Here is a 21,034-nt window from a genome sequence, read left to right on the forward strand (position 1 = left end):
CCCCAGTGCTCTGTGCTGGGACAAGTAGTGCCAATTGGGGTAATTGAAGATATCCTGGGGTAGCTCTTTACATTCAGCTGTGAAAATACTTGAGGAGAGAAATTCCTTTAAGCAGCCTTTGCTCCTCAAGTGATTCCCAGTTCTGAATGGTTTCCAGCCCAATCAAGCTCCCCCCACAGATAAACCACAGCAAAGAGCAGAACCTTGCCCAGCGTTGTGGACTGTCTTAAGGGGTTCAGGTAGTGCTGGTGGAGCCAGCAGCCACCCAGGCTCCCCCAAAGGTCTGGTTTTGCAGGGCCACCTCGAGCTGAGGAGCTGTCAGCTGAGCCCTTCGCACCCCAGGCAGCGGGGGCTGAGCTCCGGCTTCTTTATACCTATTCCAGCAACTTCGGGGGTTTGCAAAGAGCGTCTGCAAATCCAATTAGTGCCTGTCTTTGTGGCACTCTATGCTGGCAGAGATCCGCCGTGTTGCTGCCATCTACAGTAGGGCTAGTGCCAATGGATAAGAACCAGCTCTTATTTGCATATTCAAATATGCAAATGAAACATGACAGCTCTCCCTAATTTTTGTTGTGAGGGTTTTTATTTCTCTTTCCAGAGTCTTGCGTCAAAGATCCTTGTCTTGGACTCAAAGGTTTTATCTGGCTTGGCCCACAGTAGGGGAATGTGCCAACAACTGACTCAATGCGCCCCTCTCCAGCTTTCCTGCAGCCCCTTTAGGCACTGGAGCTGCTCTAAGGTCTCCCCTTCAGGAGCCTTCTCTTCTCCAGGCTGCCCCAGCCCAGCTCTCTCAGCCTGGCTCCAGAGCAGAGCTGCTCCAGCCCTCGCAGCATCTCTGTGGCCTCCTCTGGGCTCGCTCCAGCAGCTCCATGTCCTTCTTCTGTTGGTAGCCCCAGGGTAATAGTCCTGCAGACTTAAAGATTAACACACAAACCTTGATTTGAGGCAGTTCATCTGATAAAACAAGTGCCTTTGCTCTTTGTCAATGCGAAATATGACAGAAGGACCCCCAAGATGTCTCCTGGATGTGCATCACTTCACCACCTTCTCGCCACCTGCACAATGATTACTGTGGTCTTCACTGACTCCCATGGAGCATGTGTATGACTGCAGGAGCCTTCATTGTCTTCAGTTCATGGCAGAGACTCAATGTTGGGCTTGGGAGACAACCGAGATTGTGATGGAGAGAGAAGCTGTGAGCGAGGAGTGAGTGTGTTCTGCAGCAATGTTCTGGTGCAGCGAGGCTCCTGGTTTGCTCATCAGGATCCTTGCAGGGAAGCGTGTTCCTTCGAATCAGCTCTTCATCCTAAAAATATTCATTCTTCTAAAAATTATATCGTTTTGCCCATTCTCTGCCTTCCCCTCCTTCTCCAGCCCACCCTCCACACTACGGTATTCACAGCACATATTTAACACCAGGGTAGTATAGCGAAAGTCCAGATTGTTAATAGCCAAAAACTCTGATTGCCAAAAAGATACTCCTAGCAACTACTAGCTGCATCTGGGAAAAATTACAGACAGCTCAGAAATTCTTTAGTTCCCTTATTAATGAAGGACTTGGTAGAAAGAAAGCCCCACACTAATACACTTTAGCTTAACTAAGTTCTTTTGTGCCTGAGGAAAATTGAAATTATAGCGTATTATAGCTACTGAAAAATGCAAAAGGCTTTTAATGTGCAATAACCCTCCAAACCAGAAGGAAGAGGGAAAATTTTCTTCGTAAGTGGGAACACAATGCAAATTTATTTTATTCTTTCTGTGTATTTAGTGCTGGTGAAAAGAGCCAGATGAATAGTCACAAATACGTCATGTCCCTTGCAGATGCAACATGGGCAGCACAAGCGTCTTCAAACTGCCCTGCCAACGTGCTTCAATTCTGAATGAGGAGGACCAGCTTTCTGGGTGAGAACGAAGGCTGTCTCTATTCAGCCCCCGACCCCTCTGCTCAAGGCTCTTAATGAAGGGGCCTCATTAACACCAAAGGTGAGGTTGCCATTATAATGTAGCTACTGGTCCACTGCAGGCTGAATCGGCACCTATCAATTCATTTCGCCTGGCTATTGAGCAGCTGTCTGGTGACGGTACCTTTCTCTTGTACTCTATAGACAGAGGTCAGGGTTGGCCAAGTGATGTAACGGTCTGTGTCGTGCCAAGGCAGGCTGGACCTGCCACGAAGAGCATTGCACAAGCTGGATTTGTCCCACACTGAATACGAGCTGCTGGCACAAGTGCAGGCTGGAGAAGATGGGCCCAGGCACCTTACGTGCTCACTGGAGCAAACAATCACTGTACAATAGGAGGGAGTGCAATTCACTGCTGAAATTTGTGTCTGCTTCACATGGGGCTCCTTTAGGTTGGTATCAGAGTCACTGAAAGGTGTTCGTCTGCATGCTCAAAGAGAGGCCACTTTCTCTCTGGTGAATGTCACCCTAGACAGGATAACTTTAGGCCACTGAAAAATATCAGATGAGGATAAAAATAGCCTGACATATAGGACACGACAGGAGATCAGGAGGCGAGTCTGACCAGCACCAAAAAATCCTGTTTGGAATTGTTTTCTGGACTGAAGACTCCAAAAGCAAGTAAAAATATAGGACATATATACTGTCAGAGATCACAGAATCACAGAGTGGTTTGGGTTGGAAGGAATCTTAAAGCTCATCCAGTCCCAACCCCTGCCACAGGCAGGGACCCCTTCCACTGGAGCAGCTTGCTCCAAGCCCCTGTGTCCAACCTGGCCTTGAGCACTGCCAGGGATGGGGCAGCCACAGCTTCTCTGGGCACCCTGTGCCAGCGCCTCAGCACCCTCACAGGGAAGAGCTTCTGCCTAAGAGCCCAGCTCAGTCTCCCCTCGGGCAGGTTCAAGCCATTCCAGGCCCTTGCTGATTTTTGTGCCTTCAGGGTCGGCTGCTCTCTGACATATTCCATCAAAACTAAACTGTTTTGTTGGAATGTTATGAAATGAGCTTTCACCTGTCTACACAGCAACTGGAGGTGGGGTTGCCACATATATAAATGTATGCAAACCACCTCTGATCTTGGTAACTGAGTTACAATAGCAGTTCAGATAATCCCCAATGTATGGGCTATGCAGATTTGTTTGTGACTCAGGGACTTTGGCTGGCCCTATCCATGCTGAAACTTATCCCACAGAAACCTAAATCATTATCTCTGCTATCACTCCCTGTGAGACAATAGTGCACCTGATTGCAGCAGTCACATCTTGGCAGTGTGGAACTTCTCACACACTTTGGAGCTTGGTTTTGTGGCATAAAGGCTCTGTCCAGCCTGGCCTTGAACACTGCCAGGGATGCAGCACTCACAGCTTTCTTAGGCAGCCTGATCCAGTGCCTCACCATTCTCACAGTAAAGGATTTCTTCCTTATATCCAACCTAAATCTCCCCTGTTTAAGTCTGAACCCAACTTGAACTTGAGTTCTAGTGGCTTTTAATCCATATGTGTGTCTTTCGCTAAGGATGGTAAATGTTATTCAATAGTACATGATTCAGTCTTGAAGTAGGATGATTCCTGCTCAATAAATTCAACTTGTTGCCATCTTTGCTTCATTTCACAGATTTGCTTTTGATTTCACTTGGCATTATCCCGGTGGATGTTAATTCCTGTCAGTATTAGGATAAAAAGCAGCAAAATCTCACACGTATTAATCTGTACATTTCCACATGACAATTCTTCATTGATTACTTTTTAAATTGGTTCCATAAAGCACTTAGGAAAATATTGCAGTTTGCACTTTATTGGCATTACATGGCACTACTTGTGGCTCCAGCCTAGCAAAATATATTCCTAAGTGTAAGCAAATGCCATTGATATCAATGGAATTATTCCTATTCTTAAAATTAAACATATGCTTAAACATTGTAGTGAACGGAGACAGCTGGGCTCCTATGGAATGCCTATCAAAATAAAAGCAGCATCGATCGTAGACTGAGTTTTATAACCCAGTGCACAACGGAGTGTTGCTTTTGGTGAGTACTTGAGCAGTTGAGCTAAATCTTTGCCTTTTGTGAGACATTTGCAAGGCTGAAACCAAGTGTGCAGACCAACCCAGTTCAGTTTTATGTTTAAACATGGTTGTAAAATCCCATGTGCTTAAGTGAGCTTCGTGACCTGGGACCCGACTGACTGAATGTTCATAGAAAGTGAATAATAAAAAGTAGAGAGCGGTCCTAATTGGAACCACATTTTGAGCTGTAATGGGAAGGCACAGAAAAATTAATCCTTCCAGTTTAGGTATTTTGATAGCAGCCATTACTAGAGAATTGAAGTTGTTTCAACCTCTTGGTCAGACAAATGGGAGCTGCTTGTTTTTCCTCAGAACAGCAATGAGAATGGCCTACTAAGGGGAACCGAATCGTGGGGGGGTTTAGAGAAATAGAGATTGTTTGAGCTTTTGATTAAAAGCTCTTTTTTTGTCACCTGGTTTATTTGGCCATTTAATGGCTGTGCTTCTCCTTGCTGAGAAGCAACTTTTACCCACGTCTCCTCTACAACGATGGCTCAAAACCGGCCCTGATTGTGTGTGCAGCCACCGTGTGAGCTAATACAGAAAGACATAGGCAGGGGACCTCAAGACCCTGGCTGCTGCAATCACAGTGACAGCGTATCCACTGAAGTACAACCTGCAGCTAATCAGGACCTGATACCTTTCATCTGTCCAGAGCAAGCACCAGTATCTGGAAAATCCTGGCATCTCTTTATGTCCTAATGTCTTAATTTAGCTTGATATGAAGAGTGGCTAGCAAGGATGTAGGTAATACAATGAAAACAAACAAGAAACCTCTTTCCTAGCAGTTGTGAGGTTGGTGTAACGAAAGTACCAGCCCCTGAGCTGGAAATCCTGTGTCAAGCCTCAGAAATAACACTTCGAGTTGAAAAGACAAGGCATTTAGAGATAGTAATTCTTGGAGCTTATCTGTTTCCTTCCTGGATTTCTGAACCCTTTGCATTCAGACTTTTGGCTGCAGGCTTGGGAGATTAGAACTAAAATCAAAGCTGAATCGGTGTTGGTTTAACATGACTCCAGCAGAGGGTTCTTTCGATCAATCATAAAGATTGCCAGGCTGGCAATAAGATCCCAGGACCTAGCAACATCCATTCCATGTTTCAGAACTATTATCTTCTTTCTCTTTGAGACAGTTAACGACTAAAGGTCTTTTGCAAAAGACATAAGAGACACTCCAGTGAAGCAATTTCTTCTCCTGGCATTGTTAAGAGCAGGGATTGGGTTATTATTAATTACTTTTGCATTATTTATGCAGGCCCATGAATGTGCAATGTCTTTTCCAGATAAATCACTCCGCCTTGAAAAGTTTCCAGCCTGCGAGCCAAGCCCTGCAATGTAAATCTGTAACAGCAGGAGGCAACTCGGCACAGCAGAACAGGTAAGTGTTAATCCTTGATGCTGCAGGACTGGTGTGTTATCAACAGTGTTACTTCATTTGTGTTGCAATGGCACCAAATAGACTCAACTGATGCCATGGTTTCACAACCTGTTTCATCTGGCATCAGCTGAAAGGAGCAGCCTCTATCCTCTTCCTCGTTGTCTTGCCTCTTTTTTTTTGTGGTTTAGGCAGCCACATGGAGAACCAAATCATGGAAACAATCCAGGTTCATCTGGCAAAAATAAGGAAAGGTTTCACTTTGACCAGTGCTAGCTCAGATCCCAGAGCACACGGGTTTGCTGCTTTATCCTGCCCTGCCTGTTCTCCTGTGTTGCTCTGCTGAGCGAGCCAGCCAGCAGTTCACCCCCATAGAGGAGAGGCACCCACAGGCCAAGGGGCCCGGTGCAGAAGGTACTCTCAGAGCTCCTCATGGTCTGGAGGGTTTGAGAAGGGGCCAGTGTTGCCTTTCATCCCCTGAGGGCTCCCAGCTTTACCCATCCAACGCGCTGGTCATCCCTGCAGGAGCCCTCTCAGCTCAAGGCAAAATGCCTCGGACTCATCCCTTTGACAGGACATCCAGAACAGGTTGGAAGGGGCATGGAGCAACCTGGTCTAGTGGAAGGACTGGATGAGCTTTAAGGGCCCTTCCAACCCAAATTGTTCTCTGGTTCTATGACAGCACCACTGGGTTTTGGGGGGTGTTTGTCAGCTCTGCAGTGCTGGAGCTGTGGCTTCCTGGCAGGAAGGACAGAACATCCCCAGAAGCTCAGGGACCTTTTGGAGGTGCAACCCCAGCCTTGGATAACATCTTTGCAGTGCTGGGGGCACCCAGACCGCAGCCACACGCTGGTGTCAGGGCTGCTTCGCCTTTTCAGGCTAGAGCCCTGCTTGGAGCAGGAGGCCCTGCCTCAGGCACTGCAGTCCTTTTAAAGCTGCTTTGTGGGTTTCTTTTCTCTTTCTTTCTTTTTTCTTTTCTTTCTTTTCTTTCTTTTTTTCTTTCTTTCCCACTGCCCCCCCCCCCCCCCCCCCAGGTTCCCAGGGCTGGGGATTCAACTTCTGGCTTCATCCAGAAATCCCTGAGGGTTTCAAATCCCCACGAGGCCTCTCAATGTCTTGATCTGCTTGAATAGGCATTTTTAACACGGCCCTGGCTGTCATCGGGGCCTGTTACAGTCACTCAACTGCAGCAACATTGTTCTCAAGGCAGCGGCGCCCGGGACACCTCCCTTATTACCATAGTGCACAGGGGATTGTGCTGCTGGGCTTTCTGTACCGAGCATCCCACCAGTTCCATGGCCAGAGGCAGCCAATTAGCCCTCCTCGCCCATGCCTCATCCGCCATCCCTTCGTGGCTCTCTCAGCATCCCCATCCCGCGGGGCTGCTGGCTCCTGTCCATCGCCAGCGGTGCTGTCGGAGGTGATGGTGACCCCCTTTTCCTGTGCCAGGCTCCCTGGCAACGCAGCCTTTCTTTGCGAGCAGGCTCCTCCACCCCCTGACGGGGAGAGGGGCTGTGAAAGCCCCGCTGCACTTTTGAACTTGCTGCCGGCGCGCTCAGTGGCTGCGCGGGACGGAGCCGAGCGAGGGGCTGAGCCCAGCGGGGACCCGGTGCAATTGCCCAGAAGTTATTAATAGGCTGTAGAAGAATGTGATGGGCTGGGGAAGGGGTGAGGAGGGGGAGAGCAAGAGGGAGCGAAGCAGGGAGGGTCAGCGAAAGGGAGACAGGGTGATGAGGGGAGAGGCAAGAGTGACAGCACGCAGGGCAGACAAAGAGGTGAAGAGATGGGCACCAGCATGGGTGGCAAGGGCAGAAAAAGGCTGGAGGTCCGAGTTCCCCCTTTTCCTGCACCTTGTGAGGTGTCTCATCAATGGCCATGCTGGGGTAGAGGTGTCCGACCCCAGTGCTGGGGGATGGAGAAGGCAGAGGAGCCTGGGGGTTCAGTCCTTGCACAAGGCATCCCTTTCCCCAAGATGAAATATGGCTCATGGGGTTCATGAGCCAAATTTGCCATCTAGTGGCTCTGGGGACCATTGCAGAGGGACCCACGAGGCAACAGGGCCACTGCATGGGCGCTGTGTGGCACCTGCACAGCATCTTGTGCCTTAGAGGTTAAGCCCAGAGTGCTTCTGGCTTTGCTTTACTCATACAATCATAGAATACCAGGTTGGAACAGTTGATCATCTGGTCCAAGCTTTCCATGATTAAACCTAGATGTCCCAGCACCCTCTCCAGCTGAATCTTAACAGTGTCCAGTGTTGGGGAATCCCTGCCCTGGGGAGATTATTCCAATGGCTCATTATTCTCATGGTGAAAAGCTTTCCTCTTGTGGGCAGTCTCCCCAGGAGTAACTTGTGCCCATCACCCCTCATCTTTAACATGGGACTCCTTGTAAAAAGGGAGTCTCCATCTTTGTAACCACCCTTTAAATACCAAACATGGTGAGAAGGATTCAGCCTTTATTTCTCCAGGCTGAACAGTCCCAGCTCTTTCAGCCTTTCCTCTCATGGCTTCCTAGCCCTTGGATCATCTTTATGGCCCTTCTGTGGGCCCTTTCCAGCCTATCCACGTCCTTTTCTGTATAGTGGGGACCAAAACTGAACACCATAACTTTACTCTCAGGGACCCAAAAAGCCTGTGGACCCTGGACTGATGTTACCTTGTTCTGGCTGCATTGCAGGGAGGAAACCACAGCCACCCTGCCAGCCTCTTCAGAGGACCCAGCCCCACGGTGTGTCGTGCAGCAAGGCCTGGAGAACAAGAGTGCATCTCTGCCACCAGCCTTTCAGCAAGCAGAGGAGGCTCCAGGTTGCACATGGCCATTGGAGCAGAGCTGGGTAGGAACACTGGAGGTGGAAGATGGGGTAGAGCACCCCAGGACCTGGGCCAGCAGAGCTTCTTTTGGGCTGTCACACAGGAGGGTTTCTCTATAAGTGGCTCTGCATGGGTCAGAGAGAGCTTTGGCCACCCTGTTTTGGGGAGGACTGGCTGATAACAGGGGATGTGGTGCAGTCAGGGGGAAGAAAGGGGCTCCGTGCAAGTCTGTGTCCATAGCTTTAATGCACAGCTCTCCTGAGCAAGACCACATACATCAATAAATAGAATTAATAATAATAATAATGAGAGCAGCCCCAACAAACCCAGCTGTCACCAGTTTGGCTTCTGTGTTCTCCACTCTGCCCTTGTCAGCAAAGGGTGCCACCACTTGACTAACACAGAAGCCACAGAAGCACCATCTCCCTCCCCTTCTCAGTGGGGATCTGTTGGAGGAGGAGATCTCTGGTTCCCTGGAGCCAGCCTGGGCAGAGTCTTCCAAGGCATCTGTGGACTCCCCCCCTGCTCCATGCCCGGCACCATGAGGCCTCAGGTGCTCCCTGCCCCATCGTTAGCCACATTGCCCTTGGCCGAGGAACAGGCACAGAGCCGAGGTGTTCCCCATGAAGATGCACATGCGTGCATCACTCACCCCATGCCTGAGGAATGCCTGAGGGATGCCACAAGCTCTAGCACTGCTTGTGGGGTTCCTCCAGGATAATGTAAGGCACCACGACACGCGAAGAGTCGCTGGGCCAATATCCTATCTTTGGCTTGAACTTTGGCATCTCGTAGTTGACGTCAAAGTAGATGACCAGTGGGCAGCAGTAGAGGAGGGACATGGCTATCAGCACATGCCTGGAAAGGAAACAAGAAGGATATCTGTTGGATGGTGGCAACTTCATCTGCTCCTCCTGTACCTTGCAGCAGTGTGTGGCTGGCATTGGCACCATGAGGCTAGAGCCAAGGCAGGTAAAGGTCCCAGCCCTGTGATGCATTTGGGCTGCAGGGAATGTGGGTCCTACAAGAGCTCTTTGTGCTTGGGTGGCAGCAGTTCCTTGTGCAGAGTGAATGGGTGATACAGGGGACTTAAGCCCCAAACTGAAGCACCCATCCCACCTTGCCTGTGGGTACCCCCAGCGCTGGGTATCTGTCCCAGTCATCCCAATGCTCTGTGAGGATGAATCTGAGAACATACACTGTGTGCAGCACTTAGAGCCACGCTTGGCCAGGCACTGAAATGTGTTGCCCAAGCAAATCACTGTCTTTCAGTTTGGCTATTAAAATAACTCCAAGAGCACTGCACCTCATGCAGCTTCCAGGGAGCAGATGCAAGCTGCTTACCTGGAGGGACTTGCAGAACAATTACACTTGCAAAACACGGTTTGGCTGGTGTGGAGGAGGAAAGGGATGACAAGCAGTAATTAGGACCAAATCCTTGGGCTGGGGCCAGGGTGAGGAGCAGCATCAGTAATAACAGAGGAAGGGGGGGAGAAGGTTGGGCAGAGGCTGCTCTCTGATCCAGTATCTCATCCCTGCTGCTGTTTCCCCTTAGCAATGGCCCTTCAGCCCTTGAAATGTGTGGCCTGGGGTTCCTGCCTGTGCACTGGAGCCCTTACCAGAAGCTGTGGAAATAGGGGAAGTTGATGGCCTGCCAGAGCCCACAGAGCCACCGGTCACTGATCCAGCTGCTGATGGCCAGTACCCACCACATGACCATGACCTTGGCCATCTGGTGAACCCTTCTGTCATTGCACCTGGAAGACACAGGGAGGGAGAGGAAGCAGAGTGTCATGGTGGAAGGAAAGAGTCTTAAAGAGGACTGGTTCCTGCCTGCACATGCTGCTGTGTCAGGGCAAACCCCAGGGAGTTTGGGAGAATATTCATCAGACCACAAGAAGTGTGGCTCTGTCAAGAGGGATTCTGACTTCCTGTGCGTGAGGATGATGCTGGGAGATGCCAAGTCACTCCTATCTTCCTCCTTATCCTGGTGGGTTCTACCAACCCCACTGCTTCCCAAGTGCCCCACAAAGGGGAAAAGGCTGCAGAGATGGCAGCTGGGGAGAAGATGCACTCATCCCATAGACTGTCCCCATTCTGTGTAGTACCCAGACCAGATGGCTTTCTGGTATCCCAACTGCCCACAGCCCCGCTTGTGCCTCATCCTTGTCCCACCCAGGCTGCCCCAGTTCTCTGCTGATAGCACAACATGTGCTTGATGCTTGAACATGTGATGAAATCTTGGGCTGGATTCACCATTGTGCACAGAGTCACTGCCTCGTGTGAGCCTGGCAGGAGATGTGATGGGCCTGCAGATAACCTACCCCAGCCCACTCCTTACTTTTTCAGCTCACGCCGTGTCAGGTACAGGAGGTGGAAGGCGATGCAGTTGAGTGCGTAGGCATTGAAGGCTGGTTTGATGAAGGACATGAAGGTGCTGATCACGGTGGTGATGCCACTCAACCAGAAGAAATGCTTCCTAAAGAGAGTTGGGGAGATGGGATTGTCCCCAGGCTTCCCAGTGTGGAAGGATAAGGATAGGAGAGGTCCTGCTTATAGCCTGAGAGAGGAAACCTCCAGCACCTCCAGTCTGTTTGCACATGGCTGACCTCAGCCTCTGCAGCAGTCCTGGCAGGAAGGCTGAGTTGTCTGTAGCTCTGCTTTGCCCAAACTCCCCCAGTTATTCCATGACCGAGTGGGCAACATGGCCCTGAAGGTAACTGTGCACTTCCATGGTGATGCCAGAGATAACCATTGAGAGGCCAAGGCACCGGGCGCTTTGCCCAGGGAAGGGCAGTGAGGTAGGAGTCCCAGCAGTGCTGGGCAGGGGCCTGAGCTGGAAACATGCAGAATTGGGCTGGCTGAGCAACAATAGGACTCAGAGGGGCCTTTCACATGCAAATCCCTTCCCAAGTTCCTTCCCTTCTCCCCCAACGATGTCTCCACAGTGAACTCCTGGTGACCTCCTCTTTGGCATGGGAAGAGCAGGCTGGAGCACGTCTTTGCAAGGCTGGGTTCCTGTCCTGCTGATCGGTGCTCACCCAGTGTCCCCATCCTTCCTGCTGGGCTCCCCTTGCCCAGCCAGCCCTCCTGCAAACAACCTGTGACATGTGGGGTGTTAACTTGCACCAGCTTGTCCTATGGGAAACCCCTTCAGCCCTCAGGAGCTCTCTGTGGATGGCAGGGGTGCTGTAACAGTTGGACAGCACTGACTGGAAGTGCTCAGGAATGTTTAATTTCCTAATGAATGTTGAAATTCTCCATGCAAAGCTTCCTCTGCAGCTTCCCAAAGACAAACAGCTCCAGTCAACAGGAGCTCAGCACAGCCCTTCCCCAGGGGAGGGTTTCTTACTCTCCCCCTGTCAGCACATCCACCACTGCTTGATGGAGGGTCTGATCCCAAAGCAACTGCAGTAGCCTCAGCGCTGACCCCTTGCAGGGGAGCTGGCTGTGGGTCAGAGGCATCAATGCCCTCAGAGCCTGCAAGCCTTCATCCCTCAGAGTCATACCTGCTCTTGATGCACCTGGGGAAGTAAACCCTTGGGTACCAAACTGCATATGACACAGCCAGCGTCCAGAGGATGGAGAGCTCATCCAAGAGTTGTCCAACATAGCTCAGGGTCATGTGAAAGTACGTGGAGAAGATTCCTGCAAGGAGCAAAGGACAACTTGTGTCAGCAAAGCTCCATCCTCACGTGAGCCTGTCTGGCCTGGGAAGCTCTTGGGGGCCATTCCTAAAGACACACCTTTCCTGAAGAGCAAGGCATGGACCTCGGTGTTAATGGAGGCCTGAGTGAGTCAGTGCACACAGCGCCATGGGGTTTACTGCCCTGGAAGCTGTGCACCCACAGCAGGAACCATGAGCTGCAGAGCTTCAAGCAGTTCAATTCCCTACTCCATCTCGCCCCTGTCCTTTGGGCCACTAAGAACCAGCCTCCAGAGGTGTCATGAATGAGCAGGCAGGTACTCTGGCAACCTGTCTGGTCTTCTCACAACCTTGGCACCCACCTACACACAAGAGCAGGCCAGAGACGAGATACAAGGGCAAGGCACGCTGCTGACAGTACTGCCGGTTCAGGTAGAGCAGGACAGGAGAAAGGATGAAGAAGCTTACATTGCTGATCTGAAAAACAAGAGGCACATTCAGCTTATTGCATGCTCTTGGGCAAGTTCCATCCCACCCCGTGCCTCGGGATCTCCATCTGTGAATAGGATACTAGTGGAAAGCATTGCATGGAAGCAGGTATCACTCTTGGCACAGGGAGAGAGCAGAGGCGTTTCTCAAGAAGCCAGGCTGGAACTGGAAGGACAGCTCTTGCTGTGACAGGAATGGCTGCAGACATCCGTGCTCCCCATGCAGGCACCTCTTTTGGCTGATGGTTTAGCTTTAGCTGCCCAGTGTCCTCAAGCAAGCTCCCAAAGCTCTTCTGTTGGCAGCCATCTCCCTCTCCTATAACCCAGACCTGTCCCCTGGCTTGCTCCTGACCCTCTCAGCCTGCGAGGGGTTGGGTGGGTGTGAGGATGAGTTTCCAGTCAGGAAAAACATCCCTGGGGATGGAGAGCAGCAGGACAAGAAGCACATCATAGGTGGGAACCGGCAGGACTGAGGTGCTGGCCTGCAGTGCGATGTGCAAAGCCATCTGGCCTGGAGGGGGGAGGTATGCTGCACACTAGTCATTACATGAAGTCATAAACCCCCTTGAAACATCCCTGCAGTGAAGTTATCGTGCCCTGACTTCCAGCTCTGCAAAAGGGTTTTGCTGACAGATGTGGATATGCCTGGGGAGGAGGGGATGGCACTGGGCACTGCTGCTTTGGGGAGCAGCCGATGCTGATGGGCAAAATGTGGGAGCTGGGGAGGAGCAGAGAGCGCCCGTAGCCAGGCCCTGCTGCTGGATCAGGCCCTGCAGCTGAGAACGGAATGAGGTTTGAAACATCCTCACCCTTGATGGGGTCTGACCCTGACTTTTTCACCTGGTTTTGCAAACTCAGGGCAGGGATATCACAGGGAAGAGCAGCCTCCTCAAGGAAAACTGCTCTTGCTTATGAAGGGCTGGGGCTGTGGTGCTACTATTTGCCTGCCAGACAGCAGAGCAGAGCTATCTGCTTGGTGGCAAGCCATCAAGGTGGCTTTTATGTCACCCTGGCAAGCCTTTCCCTTTCATCTTCCAGCTAGATGCTGACCCAGACCCCAAGCCTGACATTCCCAGCTGGAGTGTCACCCCTCAGCAGCCCTTGTATGCACCAGGTACACTGCAAAATTGATGCTTGACTTGTGATGCCCCTTGAGGTCCAAGTTCATGGTAACGGGGCTGCAAGTCACAGGGGTGTTGTCCTGTATATGAAACACTCCCTCTCATATTCCAGAGGGAAGAATGCTTAATGTAAGGTCTCTGTTCCCTTTAACACCTGGAGATTAATCTTGAATTTCACTAAGGCTTTCTTGAAACAAGTTGATGCTCCCATTAACAGCGATTCTCAAGCTAAATCCATTGGTTTTCCCTAAGTTCTTAGAGGCAAATCCAGGCCTATTCCCATTCCAGCTATGAAAAGGGAAGTGCTGCTCCCCCTTGCACACTTGAGTTCAACCCATTCAGAAATGATGGAGAAACCAAACGATGTGCTAAAGCAACAACTGTGCTGCAAACACTTCTTTTCCTGGGAAATGGTTAAAGAGGCCTTTGGAAGACAAGCAGGGATGGCAGGAAGAGAACAAAGGCCTGCAGAAGAGGCAGCAGCGTGCAAGTGCCAGCATGCACATCAGCGTGAGGAAATGCGGGAGTCTGAGGTTGCGTATTGAGAGCTCTGGATCCCCGCTGCAGCGGGCATTGCAACAGGGACATTAATTACCTGATAGCAATGTTATCACTTCATTAATTCAGTATGAGATGTGCAAGATCAGATATCAGAGGGGAGGGATGATCAGGGCAATTGCACCAATAGGGTCAAAAAGATAAAGTGGTTCCTTGGAGAGCAGCCAAACTCAGAGCATAGGGGAGAGCCACTGCAAAACCACATCTGTGGAGGACACAGAGCCTTCATCCCTCATGGAATCCAAGCCTTGATTTAAGTGCTATCTTATACCTTCCCTCTCAAATGGAGCTGGGAGGAGGTTGCTCCTTGTTCTCCCTTTAGGAAGCTTTTGCAGAGTCTCTGAGTCCCCCAGCACAGCTTCTTCTTATACCTGATCATACCAACCAGGAGGCACCGGCTCCCTCTGCCTGGGGTGCCAGGGAGATAAGAGAGTGGTGATGGAGCTGAGGTGCGATCTGACAGCCAGCTCTGTGGTTTTCCACAGTGATGCTCCACTTCCTAACAAGTGTGATTTATTGCTCTAGATCCCTAAGCTGAGCCTGCCTGTACTGGGATTTGTTTCTTTCACTAGGAGAAAAGGGAGACTGGGGTCAGTGACATGCCTCTTATCCTGCTGCATTTAGTAGGATCATTGCAAAGGCCCCCGGGGTTCCTGCAACTCAGCACTTTGCAGCCTAAGATGGAGGGAGAGACCTGCAGAGAACCTGTTTGCATCTCTACCCATGCCAGGGTGAGAACAAGCCTCCAGTAAGGACTGGGAGGGGAGCTGCTGGTTTGCAGGGCTCTACCTGGCCCTGTGAGCATGGCAGCAGTGCAACAGCAGCCCAGGCATGTGCTGGTCCTGCCACAAGGGAGGCATTTTCTGCAGTGAAAGGAGACTTCTGCAAGACTCACTGCAGTGCATTCATTCACTTACAGGCCAGCCAACCAGCTTTAGCTGGCAGAAGAGCCCACAGGGCCAAAGTGAGTACCTCTGAGGCTCTCCAGACCTGTACAGCAAGTTCCTAATACCCAGCAGAAGATGAAGCTGTGTGTCATGCTGGTGCTTTGGGCAGGAAGCAGCAGTTGTGTAGTGTCTGCAGAGTGCCAGGCAAGGAGCTACCATACTCCTGCATGTGGCTTCCTAGGCAGACTGAGAGCGATGCTGACGATTCAGGTGTCATTACCAGCACCCTGGATCAGTCATTTCAGACAGAAATGATGGTAGAAAGACAATTCCCAGACTGATGACCCTCGTGGAGCACAATACGGTTCTCCTGTGAGCATCCAGAAGACAATACATTTCTGGGTCACTGAGTCACTATAAATAGTGCTTTGTCGCTGAGCTGCACCCAGTCATGAGCCACTGTGTATTATTAGGTACTTAAAGATACTGTTTACATTCTTTGCTCATACCCTCGGTGCTTATGTCTCATAAAAAGCATCCAACCCAAGCAGACCTGAGAGAGAGTGCGGCTGGCACAGAGCAAATCTCAGCAGCACAAAGCTGCCCTGCTTGAGCCCTGGGAAGAAGATGTTGCAGAGGATGCTCCGTTAGGAACCCCTGCTGATTTAGTGGTGCAGGAGTCTTGGGTAGGAGCTGGCTGGATTCCCAGCCAGTCTAAAGCTCTGGTTAACTGATGCTGAAGTCAATATTGATATAATTATCTCAGGGCAGGCCAGTGAGATAAGGCCCATAAAGCTTGCCACAGGGAGGAAGCAATCTGAATATAGGAAACAAATGAAGAGAGAAGAAATCTACGCTGGGAGGAACACATCCCTGGATCTGCAACATGCTGCTGGTAGCAGGGATAGCTGGGGATCTCAATTTGGTCCAGTTTCTGTGGTTCCCCCCTTTAGGGAACATCACAAGGAACCTGATCCTGTGAGAGAGCCCAGAGCATGAAGAGAGCTCTCCTCCTGCTGCTTTCTCTGAACAGAAACTTCATGTTAAGACAAGCTGCAGAAGTGGTACCCTGTGCCTGCACTCTGCTGAGCAACGTGGACTGGTTAAAGCAGCCTGGCAAGGAGGAGGTAAGTGCAGGGACCAAAACAAGCTCTTTCTCTGATTGGAAAGAGATATCCTGTGTTCATATGTAGATAGGAACAAGAACTAGTTTAATCACTGTAAAACATCCTGCAGGGTTTGCTCTGTCCCAGTGTCTCTGTGTTTCTGGCCATCGCACTAGTTTGTATGGAAACATGCACTGGGGAAGTTTTCCTCTCCTGAAGGAAAGCTGTGTCTCATTCCTACCAACTGAAAAGCCCCCCTGACAAGCCCACTGCCTCGAAGGTGGTGTGGTATGGAAACATGGGAGATGGCTGTGGCTAGCAGGGACCTCAGTCCACAATAGGCACCTGGGTAGGATTTTCAGGAATAGCTATATAATACAGAAACCTGGGCCACAAAACAACCTAGGCAGCTATGAGTTAATGTTTTATGGGAATGAGAGGGCTGTGGGCCCTAAGAAAGATAGTTATGCATCTGGCCACACCAACTGATGCCTACAAGTTACGCGCATTATGGAGAGCTCCAGAGATGCTTCTTGGTGTGTTCAGGATCCTGACCACTCTGTGTAAATCAGGATCCTTATGAAACTGGTGTCTCAGCTCCAGAGACACATTTGAAGTATGCTGCCTATGTACTAAGGCAGGAGGTGAGGCACGTTCACCTCCCACAATGAACTCTGATTCAAACCAAAACTTCCAGACTTCCTGCTCTGTGTGGGAATCAGCCCCTCTCCAGTGCTGCCAGTGACACCCCAAAACACAGCAGCCTCCAGCTACACAGGAAATGCTGGTGCAAACATAAAGGCTTTCTGTACCTCCTTGCTTTACACCTCTGAGCCCATCCAGGAGGGATGCAGTTGGATCAGGCAACAGCACAACACGTTCAGTGGGATGCTGGGGGGATGCAGGGTTTGGTCTGCACTGGCAGATCTTTAGTTGTTAGCTGTCTCAAAGAGAAGTGACTGTATACAGCCCGAGCATCCCTCCTGTGAGAGCCTGGCTGGGCAATTAGAGCTGGGGAGCTGCGGGATGCGGGTAAAGGAATTATTGTTATTATAGGCAATTTATTAAAAGCAGGAAATGCTTTAAAAAAAGAGGAAGATGCATTTCCATGAGAACAAGACCTTCTAGTGTTAGACAGTAATTGCTAAAAGTTGTAAACAAGGCCTTTGGAAGGTTGTAAATCCACATGCCTCACACCCCTGCTAGCCGGTAATTGCACTGAGGTAGGAGGACATGCTTGCAGAGACTGGTTATCCACCGAGTCCTCTGCAGACAGATGCAGATGCTTCCAGCCATGCTTAAGCCAGAAAGCTTTATTCAAGGGACTGGCACTGGATGGAGCCTGAATTATAAAGGATTATAGGAGGTGAAATCAGCTCATGCATCAGCTTTCCTTGGTCTTGAGTTCCGGATTCCCAACCTGCCTGACACGGTTCATGCAAGAACTGTCTCTCATTTTGCCACTCCTGTACATTTAGCTGGAATATATGAGCCCTGTGTGGGACTTACCCCAGTTGGCAGCAGAGCTGCAGGACTGGTATAACAGGATCTCACAAATCTGGGCTGAGCACTGCCAGTGTTCTCACTGGGAATTCAGCCCTACACATGCCACAAGCACCCCTGACCCCAGCTCCTTTTGTGAGCAACTGGCTCCTGTGAGCAAGAAAAGTCCCACGATTGACCTAAAGCTCACACAACCTTCGCCATACTGGCACCCTCCAACACCAGGAACTCCAAAGGAGCGAGCAGAGGGAAGAAAACAAGGTTGCCCCATCCCATCCCATCTCCCAAATCAGCTCATGGGTGCCCGTGCCCCAGCCTGCGCTTGGCATGCGCCCGCACTCACGGTGTTGTAGTACTCGGCAATGATTTGCGAGCGCTCAAAGTTGCCTTCGCACCAGTCCACTTCAGCACTCTGGTAGGAGAATATGCTCGGCATGGTCGGGCCACCTTTGCAGAAGGGAGAGGAGCAGGTTAGTTTTGTTAGTTTGAACCCAAAGGGAACGTGGAGGCACGCGCTGCCTCTTGCACACACGCTCGCTTCACGCCAGCCTGCTCAAGCACAGCATCGTACCCTGCTATGGAAGACTCATCCTCTTCCCAGCACCCATCGCACTGCAGACGATGTCCTGCTCTGTCCCCACAATGCAGGAGGGACAAACCACTCCAGGAAATGTTCTTGAGCCCTGAGACGGTGTGTGGTCACCACAGCCCCATCCACGGCACTAACAGCTCTTCTCAGGAGCTTTTGTGGCCTTGCGATGCTTCCCCGTTTCAGCCCTGTCCTTGTCACCCTGTCTTCTCCCTTCTCTTCACTTTCTTTATGACTCAGATCTTCCTTCCAAGAGGACTTCCCTGTACTTTGTAGGCTGTGAACTGCCTTTTGGGAGTGGACAGCTCTATAGGGTTCATTTCTCATTGGCTCTGTTCTCCTTAGTTGTTTCTCAGCATCTTCCTGAGGGCAGGAAAGCTCAAGCCCGGGAGCACCAGCACAGACCCTGGATATTACCGGAGTCCTGGGGGCACAGAGGGTTGGAAGGTGACTCTTCAGTGGCAGTGATTTCATGTTGAATGCACTCCCATGCAAGATCCATCCTGGTTTCCCAGTGAAAGCATCAGAGATTCACACTTCAAATGGGGTGTCCAATGCCAGGTCCCCCATCCTGGCCCCTGATAGTGGCAGAAGCTGCAGCTCCAAGTGGGATTCTATAATAATCTAAACTTTTGCCTGTTTTAATTCCCCATGCTAAAGACTTTCCTACCGTCGGTGTAAGCATCATTTCTCAGCTCTCTTTTGTTAACTTGAAGAAGTTCTGGTCAAGTTTCCTACTTGGTGTATTTTGTTTCAGATCCTTGAGACTTTGGAGCTCTTTTAGAAGCTGATAGGTGGGTTCCACCTTTGGAAGCACCATCCGAACCCTGGCAGCTGTGTATTTGGTACACAAGAGCTGCAGAAACTCCCTGGAGCTGAGCAGTTCAGTCCCTGCCTGGACTGTGCTGAATTAACCCATGCAGAATGAGCGGGTACCGGGGTGACACGAAGCACTCCAGTAGCACCTCTGAGCTCCGAGGCTCTGTTGGGAAACAGAACTTTCTGCTCCTTGAAAATGCTTTCAGCTTTGAGTCTAATGCAGGGAAGGGAAGCTCATCTTAAAACCACTCATCAGTTGAGGGGTTCTTGAGGAGCAGCAGTCGAGTCCCTGTTTGCACTGGTGTCAGCTGAGTCACACCACCAAGTTCAGCGGTTGCCATAGCTGTGCAGTGATGTGAAGCTACCACAGCTTCCTCTGCTTCTCTTCCCAAGAAGAAGTTCAAAGGGAGAACACATGGGAGTGTAACACTAATACAAACAAGCTCTTCTGTAACCTCCTGCCCCAACCAGATAAACTGACTTGTGGATAAACCTCCCCTGTTCTTTTACAATTGCAAGTTAATGATGCCCTCTCTTTAATCCAGGCTGGCTGGTTCCCCAGAGCAGGAGAGATCACAGATACAGAAAGAAGACAATAAAATAGATGGCAGGCAGATTGGTTTGAGGTTTGACTCTTCATGATCTTGGGTTTCCACATGCTCATCCACAGCACAGTGACTCTCCTGATCCCTGGTGCTCTGCATTAAGATTTTACAGCAATGCACGTGGTTGCATAAGGGAAAAGAAGAATCCAAGTGAAGGTGGATCCCATCTCCTAGCTGAGCAGATGTCAGCCAAGAGAGGGTGAAGGATAGAGGAGTTTGAGACAGAAGAAGTAAAAAGGAACAGACAAACCAAAGCAGCAGCCAGAGTGCCCAGTGGCTGCTGGCTTGCTGCTCACCTCTCTTCCCAGCCTGGCTTACCTGTCTTCCCTTGGGATGGACCAGCACTGCTTGCACACGGTGAGGCAAAGCGTCGGGAGCTCCAAGGCAAAGCTGGAGCAGCAACCTGCCCTGCCGCTCTAGCACTGAAGGAGTGCCCACGGTGTGAGCTCACCGGGAGCAGCCACCAGAATATACCCTTGCTCCGTCCCTAAGGAAAGCCTTGGGATGAGACAAGAGCCATGCGCACCCTCCAGGCAAACCTGCCAGTCCCCCAGAGGAAACATATTGGCTGGAGGGTTTATATCTGTGCACCCAAATGGGCAGGGGCAGAGAGGGAGGGCAGGGAAGCGTGAGCTGGAAGAGCGGGTAGCAATGCAGCCTGAAATCATCAGTGTGCCCCTAGGCAGGTTCCCGGCGCACGCGCACACACCCCAATCCCAACCCTGTTTTTCCCAGGGGAGGGACTGATCCGTACAGCCCTCGCCGAGCTGGCTAAACCCCAGGAAACCAGTTTTCACCAAAAAGCACACGGCAAGATGCTGCTGCCTCCGTTTCTTGGGGTTTCGGTTCCCAAGCTTCACCCCAATTCCCGGTTTATTGTCCAAAAGAATTTTATTCTCAAGTCACACCTCTTCTAGCGGGTTTATTTTGCCATTGAGTTCAAGCGTTGCATGAATAGGACACTTTTGGGTAACTGCTTTACAAACATTTTCCTCCTGAATCCCATTCAGGATGTCAAGAAAATAGGCAGCGATAAAACATTTCCCCCAAATCAACCATTTTTCCCTGTATTTAGAGTTGGGAAAAGACGAAATGTGGTGCTTTCTGAAACGTAACAGCTTATTATTTCATCAGTTCTTCCTGTTGAAACAAGGGAGACAACACATTCAGCATCGTCTCAAGGCAGGGTCAGACCAAGATCCAAGATGTCCCTGAAGAGTAGGGATCACACTGCTGCGATACCAGATCTGCTCTTTGGGAATTTGAACCATTTATTGTGTCACTTCCACGAAGAGGAGCGTACCTGGGAGCCCCGAGCTGCGCAACACCTCCTGAAAGGTGCCAGGGCTTACAAAAGCCTCCCAAATCCATGGGTGATGTGGAATGAGAGGGTAATGAGCCACTGAAGCAGCTTCTGTTACAGCACGGAGGAGCCTCTGTTGCATGCAACTAAGTCAAGGCTGGGTGTCTTGCTAGGGCAGACAGTGCAGCTTGATGCA

At 50.7% G+C, this 21,034-nt stretch overlaps 2 protein-coding genes and 1 long non-coding RNA gene across 3 annotated transcripts in view; 2 read left to right on the plus strand and 1 right to left on the minus strand.

The window, feature by feature from the left end:
• Positions 1-21,034, plus strand: part of LOC133213616 (acidic leucine-rich nuclear phosphoprotein 32 family member B) — a 94,734-nt gene that overhangs the window by 57,763 nt on the left and 15,937 nt on the right. The window lies entirely within an intron of this gene.
• On the plus strand, positions 1,862-8,156 carry LOC133213614 (uncharacterized). The gene is made up of 3 exons (XR_009725847.1): positions 1,862-1,983; positions 5,309-5,403; positions 8,022-8,156. It is a non-coding gene; the product is annotated as an uncharacterized LOC133213614 (long non-coding RNA).
• On the minus strand, positions 8,684-20,372 carry ACER1 (alkaline ceramidase 1). Its single transcript, XM_061355951.1, has 7 exons — positions 19,854-20,372; positions 17,866-17,969; positions 12,222-12,336; positions 11,723-11,861; positions 10,555-10,692; positions 9,833-9,970; positions 8,684-9,071 (listed from the first exon to the last, which is right to left on the minus strand). The coding sequence occupies exons 2-7, from the start codon at positions 17,956-17,958 to the stop codon at positions 8,903-8,905; spliced, it is 792 nt and encodes a 263-aa protein (XP_061211935.1). The 5' UTR covers positions 17,959-17,969; positions 19,854-20,372; the 3' UTR covers positions 8,684-8,902.

This window comes from Neopsephotus bourkii, unplaced genomic scaffold (genome assembly GCF_033783945.1).
Source record: "Neopsephotus bourkii isolate Nb327-2 ecotype Australia unplaced genomic scaffold, CSIRO-AGI_Nbou_v1 NB_838, whole genome shotgun sequence".
Taxonomy (NCBI): domain Eukaryota; kingdom Metazoa; phylum Chordata; class Aves; order Psittaciformes; family Psittacidae; genus Neopsephotus; species Neopsephotus bourkii.